The sequence below is a fragment of the Meles meles genome, chromosome 19, assembly GCF_922984935.1.
Source record: "Meles meles chromosome 19, mMelMel3.1 paternal haplotype, whole genome shotgun sequence".
Lineage (NCBI taxonomy): Eukaryota > Metazoa > Chordata > Mammalia > Carnivora > Mustelidae > Meles > Meles meles.
In genome coordinates, this window is record NC_060084.1 from 42083413 (window position 1) to 42093408 (window position 9996).

Here is a 9996-nt window from a genome sequence, read left to right on the forward strand (position 1 = left end):
TATTACTTATAAACATTGGTACAAATATCTTCAACAAAATACTAGCAAACAAAATAATAGTGAACAGAATTTAGCAGCATACTGAAAGGATTATACACCATGTTTAAGGGGGATTTACTCTTGGAATGCAAGGAAGTTTCAGCATATGAAAATCAGTGTAATACATATTAACGGAAGGAAAAACCATAGGACCCTATCAATTGATGCAAAGAAAGCATTTGACAAATCCAACATCCTTTCATGATAAAAACACTCAATAAGCTAGGACAGAAGAAAATGATATCAGGACAGATACTATTCAAGCATTTAAAACAATTTTTTTTAAAAGATAAGACAAGTGTTGCTGAGGATGTGGAGAAATCAGAATCATTGGTAGGAATATAAAATGATAGAGCAACTGTGGGAAACAGTATGGAGGTTCCTCAAAAAATTAAAAATATAATTACCATATGAGCCAGTAATTCCACTTCCAGATATACCTATAAAGCAAGCGAGGGGGTGCCTGGGTGGCTCCGTTGGTTAACTGCCTGCCTTCAGCTCAGGTCATGATCCTGGAATCCCAGAACGGAGACCCATACTGGGCTCCCTGCTCAGCAGGGAGTCGGCTTCTCCCTCTGCCCCTCACCCTACTCCTGTCTCTCTCTCCTGTTTGCTGGCTCTCAAATAAATACAATCTTAAAAAATAAAACAACAGAAAGCAAGGTCTCAAAGAGATATCTGTACACCCATGTTCATAGCTGCATGGTTCACAACAGCTAAAAGGTGGAAGAAAACCAAATAACCATTGACAGATGAGTGAATAAGCAAAATATGGCACAGAAATACAATGGCATATTATTCAACCTTCAAAAGAAATTCTGACACATGGCATAAAACACGGATGAACCTTGAGGACATTATGCTAAGTGAAATAAACCAGCCACAAAAAGACAAATACTAGATGACTCTCTTCATAGGAGGTACCTGGAGTGTAAAGTTCAGAGAGACAGAAGTACAAGGGCAGTTTCCAGGGGCTTGGCGGTGGGGAGAGACTTTGGAGTTATTGTTTAATGGCTATGGAGTTTTGGTTTGGCAAGATGAAAAGAGCTCGGGGTGTGAATGGTGGTGATGGCTGTACAATATGAATGTACTTAATACTCCTGAACGATGCACTAAGAGATGGCCTGGATGGTAAATTTTATGTTATGTGTATTTTACCAGAGATTTCTTAATTTAAAAAATAAAGCATAAAAAATTGTGATCGATTCACTTGAGAGCGCTACGCAACAGCAAAAAGAATGACCTGTTCATACATATAGCATGGATAATTCTCCAGATGATTATGTTGTGAAAGAAAACAGACCAAAAATAAGGAAATCAGTGGTGTACTGGGAAGGCAAGGAGGGATAGCAAAGGGCATGAGGTAGCTTTGTGGGTGACGGATAGGTCCACTGTCATGGTTCTGTGTTGGTTCCCTGAGTGTATACATACTGAAAAACTTCTTAAATGGTGCACATCAAATACATACGATTGTCGCACGACAACTGTATCTCAATAAAGCATTTAAAGAAATTGTTGCACATAAAAATCTGATCTCCCGTTCATGTCAGAAATTAGAGGATTTGGCAATCCTACATTGACTCTCTCTCTCATGTCTTGGCAGCAAAAATGGCTACGTGACAAATGCTACACCCCGGAGTACAGGATCTGCCTTCTCTCAGCCCCGTTCTCCCGCCAAAGCAGCAACAGCTGTGGCACGAATACCGCAGAGAGCCTTAGTACCCTCAAAATCTTTAGATATTTGCTCTGTCAGTGACCTAAGTCATAGGACAGAGGTCTGGAGGTCCTGAGAATTTCTGCAGAGCCTGAATCCTGCACAGTCACATTCAAAGGAACATTTGTGGATGTACTTTTAGAACAGGTACATTCCCTCTAGCTTGCTACAGACTCGCCTATTCTAGTCTCACGCCCAGTGTTTCCATACAAATTATGGTCTCAACTGGGCCAATGTATCTGACAGTTAGGACACCAAAGGCTCTACCAGAGGCTAAACTTCAAGGCAAATGGCTCCTTGGCAAGTGTCAGGTAAACAGCGTCTACTTAACCGTGCTATGGAACATGAGGCAAGCTGTGGAAACATGGGGCCCTATTCATGCTGCTACCCAGATGCAGAGGAGGTTGTCACAACTACCCCGTCCTCAGGGTCATCTATGGATCACAAAAATTCATGCCACTCAGATCCCAACATTAGGCCCACAAAGTCCTACCGTCTTTCTCAGGAGACCTTGAGTAGCAACACAAAGGAGGCCAAATCGGGACCGAGAGCTATTCTCCACCTTCCTGCTCTTTCTCTGAGGCAATACATTTCGAAAGCCTTTCTGTTTGGTAGACCTCAACTGCATTCTGAACCCACTTCACAGTGATCGAAAACATCGGATTAAAGGTGGCTTGATCATTAAGGCAGTGTAAAGCAGGTGCTTGTTGGGATGGGTAATGTGGAGTCTAGATATATCCATCATGAGCATCGTATGAGATCAGCCATGTCCTTGAAAGATGGGAAACCTTCTCTGCAAGCCCCCAGCAGAACCCAGCTCAGGTCTTCACAGTCAAAGATATAGGTCATGTCCATAGCTACACTGGTCACAGAGGGAAAGAATGACATCTTCCTTTGGCCTCAGGCTACTCCGGATTCCCTCTCAGAAAAGGAAGAGGTCTGAACACAGGAACACATATTCTTGGAGATCTGCCAGAGCTCTATGGCTTCTACCTTAAACATTCGCAGTGGCAAAGGTCTGGTAGAGTCCATGGTGAGAAAAATGCTACTTTGTTCCAGAAGGCTTCCAGCAGAACTAGCATTCATAGGGATTCTGCCCATTGTGGACATTGGGATGAACAAGATTCACCCTCCGGCTGATGGGCCCCTCATAAAGACTGTTCTCAGAGCTTATCACCTGTGCACATCGTTGTGCTGGAGGAGGGTGCATATTCCCTGCACTCCTTTCTCTCGTGTGAATTTTTTGGTGCCGGACAAGGGTAGGCCTCTGGCTGAAGGCTTTTCCACATTCACCACACTTATATGGCCTGTCTGGTTTGTGAACTTTCTGGTGTTGCCTCAGATTAGACCTCTGTCGGAAAGTTTTCCCACATTCGAGGCACTCATAAGGCCGCTCACTGGTGTGAAGTCTCCGATGGTTATTGAGGCTGGAGCTTTGGTTAAAGAATTTCCCACATTCCGGGCACTGATAAGGCCGTTCCCCAGTGTGAAGTCTCCGATGGCTATGGAGGCTGGAGCTCTGGCTAAACAATTTCCCACATTCGATGCACTCATAAGGCCGCTCCCCAGTGTGGACTCTATGATGCTTCATGAGGTCAGAGCTCCGGCTGAAGGCTTTCCCGCATTCGCTGCACCTGTAAGGCCGTTCACCAGTGTGGACGATACGATGTTGGATGAGACTGGCAATGTGGCTGAAAAATTTCCCACATTCACTGCACTTATAAGGTCTTTCGCCAGTGTGAACCCTACAGTGCTTAATGAGGCTGGAGTTGCAGTTGAATGACTTCCCACACTCTCTGCACTCATGAGCGCTTCTGCCCGTGTGGACCCTCTTATGATGAATGAGGTTGGAGCGCTGGCTGAAGAACTTCCCACACTCACTGCACTCATAAGGCTTCTCTCCAGTGTGCACCCTCTTATGCTGAATGAGGTTGGAGCTTCGGCTAAAGAATTTCCCGCATTCGCTGCACACATAAGGGCTTTCCCCAGTGTGAACTCTCTGATGTCTCACGAGACTACAGTGTTGGCTGAAGAACTTCCCACATTCGCAGCACTCATAAGGCTTTCCTCTGTTGTGAGCTCTCTGGTGCTGAAGGAGGCCAGAGGCGTGGCTAAAGAATACCCCACATTTGTTGCACTCAAAAGGCCTTTCTCTGGTGTGGGTTCTCTGGTGCTGAACAGGTGTGGGCTTGTCAGGGAAATCGTTCCCAAATTCACCGCACTTGTTACGACTTTGCACGCCATTGCTCTGGGGAGGCTCCTCCACTCTGTGAACAACCTGGTGCTGGAGAATCCTGGATGTGGCCGTCCTGCCCGGGAAGACCTTCCCATCCTCCCTGACTGTGAGAGGCTCCTTTGATGTGTCATCTCTGCAGCTTTTCACAAGGGAGGCCCTGTCCTCATCCCTTCTGACCGGTTTATCTATATTCTGCTGCTGCTGAAGGTTTGCACTGGACTCCGACCCTTTCCCAGATGCCTCACAAGCGTCTGGTTTCTGCCTGGGATGTGTTGCCCGGTGTTCGGTCAGGTGCAAAATGTCTCTCATGTGCAGGCCACATGCGTCACGGGAGTAGTTTTTCTGGTTGCACAGAGCCTCCTTAAGCTTCCTGTCCTGTGACACTCCTTCTGCAGACACACTACGCTCACCCTCCGTTCCACAGCCAAAACCTGAAAGCAGAGAAATGCTGGTGAAGCTCCCAGGATCCCTGGCGGAAGGAAGCAGCCCATGACAAATCATGCCTGACCCTGGCATGAGTCCTTGGGACTGCTGGCAGGAGGAGGAGCCTGAGGTCGGGGTAAGGAACGGTCTGCCACAGTACCATGCCTGGGAGGGTCACAAACCAGGGGAGGCCTTGCCAGGCCTAAGGACAGAAGGAGGGGGCTCAGTCTTGGGCCGGAAGGCGGGGTCTCCAACTCTCTTCTCTCTAAAGGCTTTCTGGCAGGGTCTTAGCCACTGATAACACAGGAGTCCCGGGCAGAACGGTGTGTCCAGGCCCAGGAAAGTCTGGCTACAACTCAGCAGCTGTGTTTACAGACCATGAAAGGGAATATGCACCTATCACGACATAGTCATAGTAAGTGTAGGTCCACGCTGGAGACAGTCTCAGAGGGAGCTGTGTAAAGAGTGAGCCAGGGGACGCAAGTCAGAGAAGAAACAGGTGCGCTGTGTGTCAAGAACAGGAAAGGAAAGGTAGAAGAGAGATGTGGACAATGGCTTCGGCACCAAAACAATGAGGAAACACTGCAGGTGGGATTTGAAGACAGCAGTGACATCACCTGCCCCCCCATCCCCCACTCACCCGAGACAAGTCCACTGTACGCCCGTCTTGCCATGGCTGACATCATGTTCACCCTGTCAGGCACCCACGGCTCTGCCCCCATCTGCAGCTGGGCAACTATGTGAGACCTGAAAGTTGACAGTCCTGAGGGAAAGACGGCAGGTAAGTGGCCAGCAGCTGGCCACGTGACCCACCTGATGACAGGAAAGAAAGTGAAAGAGTACAGCAGGAACACACAAGAGAGGTATGGCAGGAATAACCCAGTAATCACAGCAAGCGGGAACCGCATCGGGGTTGTGGCGGTCAGGCCCCAGGAAACGTTAGCTAAAGGACGTGATCACCCAGGCAGGGAGTGGCCGAGCCAGCCGGGATCCACTGGGCCACCCGCAGGACTCCTCATTCCCGGCCCCTCCCCACAATGCTATGCGGCAGCAGGTACTGGGGCTGCTCCGGGAGGGGCTGGGACACGGTGCTCGGCCTGGGCCTGGAACGTGCAGCACATATCCTGGGAGAGTAGGGAAGGAAGCGGTGCCCGTACGGCTGGCCAACTGAAAGAAAAGGGGACAGGCGGAAACGAGCTCAGGACACCCAGTGGGGGTGAAGGCCTTACCCAGCGAGGCTATCAGGGCAAAGGTCTCCAGCATCACATCGCAGTACAGAAGCCTCTGAGCCTCATCAAGGAGCCCCCACTCCTCCTGGGAGAAGTCAATGGTCACGTCCTCAAAGGTCACACAGCCCTGCCATAATGGGGACAGTTCATTCCAGGATCAGCTTCTCTCCTCAGGCCCTCCCGCCTGTCCCCTGCTCCCCTTCCTCCCCAGCTTCCCAACTCAGAGGAGATCCCAGGCCCTGGTTCCACTGGTGTTTGCTCTTTTCTATGCCTCACCTGACCTCTGTGTCAGTCCACAGCAGCAACGGGCAGGGCGGCAGAGAGACACCAGGGCCCAACGCCCTCCTCTGTGGACCCCCTCCCTTGTCACCAACATTATCCTTCCCAGATACAAACATGGACTCAATCTTCTCCCTTAATGGCCAGTACCAAGGCCCTGGGGCCAACAGCTCACACTCACTCCTTATATGCCTATCACTTCTTGGACTGCACCTTCCTCAGACTCTGGACCTCACCATTGCATCCCCATTGTCACTGTACCCTCTCCCCCATCCCAGCCCACATCACAGCATCGCTACTGACCCTCACATGTCACTCTGCACACGACAACCAGAACGTTCTTAGCAAACACAACCATGATCCCATCCAGACCCTTGGATGGCTCCCACTGCCAACAGCAACACCCACCCACGATCTGAAGGGCTCCCGGCCCAGCTCTTTCCTAGCCTCAGCCTAAGCCACGCAGAGCCTCACAGACACCACATACCCTCGGGCCTCTTCCTCTTCTATGCTGCACATGGGTTCTCGGATCTCCACCCTCAGGGTCACCCACTCCCAGCTGACCCCACTGCCCCTGAGCTAATTTCCCAGCCCAAATGAAAACCCCCAGGCCCCATCAAGGTGCACCACAGGGCCTGCTCGCTGTAATACTACCTTCATTACAACTGAGCCTACCCATCCCTCCCATATGTACACCACCTGCCAGACCCCCTTGCCCGACCCCCACACCCGGACAACTACTCCTCCATGTCTGTCTCGATGACACCCAACAAGCCAAGCACGGTGTCCCAGCAAGAGACCCCGTTCTCAGATCAGAAGCCCCGCCTTCCTCTTACCCTCTAACACCACTGCCACCATGACCTGAAAGTTCACCCTCCTGAACTGGACACACAACCACACTCTTGTCCATGCAACAGATACCACATTTTATTTTATTTTATATTTATTTTTTTTTTCGGATACCACATTTTAGATATTTTAACTGTGGAAAGACTAACCAAATAAGAAGAGCAAAGGCTATTGATACTGAGCTTGCGATAGGAAGGGAGAGAGTCTCTGTCGCTCACGTTTTGGCAGACTCAAAGGTAGGCAGAGGAGTGGGAAAGCTTTTAGCAGGAAAGGGAAGGCTTCAGATGTGCCCTGACTGGGGGCCTGCTGGCCAGAAGTGGCTGTAGGCAGGCTAACTAGATGCGGCGCATCCTATGTGACTGGTTAAGGATGCGTATTTGGTTTTCTCTCCTTGGTCCCAGACTGGAAGTAGGAACAGAAATTAGAGAAACTGGCAGTTATTAATCCAGCCCTGGTCGTGTAGGGCAGGTTGTTACAGAAGGTACTGTTTCTTGATTGTCACTAGAGATAGCAATCTGGCTTCCCTCCAGTCTAATTTAAGCCGGCTAGAGTCTGGGGTTGTTTGTTGTAGATAAAGAGGCTGGTTTCCTGGGCAGGTCCCTGCAGGTTGTGGGTAAGAATTCTATTTTTATATATGGTCTGGTCTTTGTTCCTTTGTGTATTGGGCCTCTCCCGACCTGAACTATACCACCCTCACACACCAGGTGCAGTGTCTAGCTGCCCACTCAACTCCATTCAGGGGTCTCTGGGAGCTCAGGAGGGCCCAAACCTCACTTCTGTTCTTATATTGAAAATTCCTTCTAGAACCAACTTCCCCATCTCAGTTGATGGCGTGCATCCATCCTTCCAGCTGCTGCAGTCAAAACCCATCCCTTCTCTTTTTCACTTTCCACATCGGAAAATCTGGTCGGCCTGACTTAAAAGAGGGATCCAGAATCCAATGACTTCTGCCTCCAGCCACCTGCACTACTCACCTGAGCTCCTCCAATAACACCCTCCTTACCCTCCTTGCCTCCACCCTAACCCCAAATCCGTATTCCACTCTGCGTCCACAGGGAGCCTGGCAATACCCGGGTCAGATCACCTCCCTCTGCTACTTGAAACCGTCTATGGCTCCCAACACCCTCAGAACAGCTCCTCAGCCCGCCATTCCTGGCCTCACTGTCTCCCACCTGCTCTCCAAACACTCAGCTCAGTCTCACCGCCAAGCATTTGCGCACGCCGGTCCTTGTGTCTAGGAAACCCCTCCTCGCCTCCTGCCACTAGATTTCAGAAATGCGAGCGCTCTGGAGGTACCACCTCCGGCCTGGACCCAGCACCCCAGGCTGGGCGTAGCTCACCTCCAGCGCCCCCAGACTCAAAAGCCGAGAAGAAGTGGGAGGACAGAGACAGACAAGGCCACCTCCGCGGTCCCGGCGCCAGGCACAAGGGCGTGGGGGTCACGGCGGTTACCTGTGCACTCACTTGTGCCGGGGCCCTGAGCTCCGCCGCCACCACCATCGCTGTCCCGGCTCGCAGCGGCGCCGCCGGAGACGGGTCAGCGCCCAGTGCCGCCATCCGTGCCCGGGCTCACAGCGGAGCCGCCGGCGACCGGTCAGCTTCCCCTGACCCGGGACTCGGTGGGCCCTGGGGCTCCCGGCTAATGCCGGCGTGTGGGACGCGAGGCGCGGGCGGACCTGGCGGAACCGCGTCTCTGGGGCGCCGGACGGAGCAGGAGCCCAGCACCCGGGTCTCGGCCCTTTAGCTCCGGAAAGGCGGGTTACGCGGGCGCGCGACCCCCGGCCCGTGTCGGGACTGGCTGGCCTGAAGGCAGGAAGTTCCGGCCCGGAGCGGCTCCGCGCTCCGGGGCTGTCATTGGCCCGGCGCCAGGCGCGGACTCCAAGTTCAGTCTCCTCCGACTGCGTTTCCCGTCCCGCCCACAGCCGGCAGTGCTGGTGGGCGGTGCAAGGACAGGGGTACTGCGGGGGGTGGGGGGCGGTACTGGGAGGCGGTGCTGGGAGGGTGATGCCGGAGGTGTTGCGGTGGTGGGGGTGGTGCTGAGTGAGCGGTTTTAGGGGGCGTCGGGGCTAAGTAGTTGTGCGGGGAGCGGGGGGCAATGCCCCGACGGCGCTGTGAGAGGGCCGTGCTGAATGGTGGTCACGGGGCACAATTCTAGGAGGTGGTGCTGGGACGGCGGCGCTGGGTAGTGATGCGCCTGGGGGAGGGTCCTAGGTGGGGGTGCTGGGTGGTGTTGCGGGCTTGGTGATAGGAGGTGCTTCCGGGAAAGGAGAGCTGGGAGGGCGGTGGGAGTGGGCGGTGCTGGGTTGTGGGGTGGAGCGACGGTGAGGGGTCGGTTAAGGGGGCGCGGAGTCGGATGGTAGTGTGGAGGTGGCTATGTTGGGGACCGTGCGAGTGGGTGGTGCTTGGGAAGCCGCGCCAGGGCAGGGGACGGATTAGGTGGGAGAAGTCAGCGCGGAGGGGCAGTGTCTGCGCAGGGTTCCAGCTTCTCGCTGGTTCGTCTGGTTCTCCGATGTTGGGCGGTCCGGCAACTTTATCCTCTTCACTGGCCTTCCCCAGACTGCTCTGTCTGGGGCCAATTCCCAGTTGCCCTTAGGGAATTATCAGGGGAGACCAATTTGTGCGTGGGTGCAGGTGAGTCCTGCACCTTTTGATGGGGTCCGTGATCAAAGGAGTGAGCCTGATACAAAGCGAAGGTCAGGCAAAGCTTTATTTCCCCCCAGCACCGAGGATGAAACCGACCGTCCTAGGTGTCTCTTACAGAGAGAGCGACCACCCTCAGCCTCACAGACTAGCTTTTATAGAGCAAAGGCCATATGGTTGAGCCTGACCAATGAGATTGTAACACCCGGAGAAAGTTGCATAGTCATGTTAGGTCACATGCAGGTGGCCAATTGAATTACAATTTACCCTGTAGTAGCCGTTTGAACTAGCCTATCACTCTGGTCAGAATTGGCGGCCAAGTTTGGCGCCCCAGAGGCGGGGTTTTCATTCTTTGGTGGTTAGGGAGATAGTATGTGCACTTTACGGACTGGATGTCTCCACCTGGCCTGACTCGTCCTTGTATTTGGGCTCTGTTATCTCCCCCTGACCTGACCTGTCCTTGTGTTTGGGCTATTATCAGGGACAGGTCGACCATATTTTACTGGTTTCCCAGACTTGCTTCTAAGTAAGTTCCTCTTGGGGGGGGGGGGCAGGGTCAGTTTAAGTTTTAGTGCACAAACAACAAA

At 52.5% G+C, this 9996-nt stretch overlaps 1 protein-coding gene across 2 annotated transcripts; it reads right to left on the reverse strand.

Moving 5' to 3' along the window:
- Positions 1-617: 617 nt before the first annotated feature.
- On the reverse strand, positions 618-8610 carry LOC123931504 (zinc finger protein 792-like). Of its 2 annotated transcripts, none has more exons than XM_045988684.1 (4): positions 8234-8610; positions 5642-5768; positions 5053-5175; positions 618-4420 (listed from the first exon to the last, which is right to left on the reverse strand). In XM_045988684.1, exons 1-4 carry the CDS (start codon positions 8324-8326, stop codon positions 2829-2831), a joined length of 1935 nt encoding a protein of 644 aa, XP_045844640.1. In that variant the 5' UTR covers positions 8327-8610; the 3' UTR covers positions 618-2828. The 2 variants fall into 2 exon arrangements, with proteins under 2 accessions (XP_045844640.1, XP_045844638.1); XM_045988682.1 differs by having other exon boundaries at positions 8222-8610.
- Between the last annotated feature and the right edge of the window lie 1386 nt (positions 8611-9996).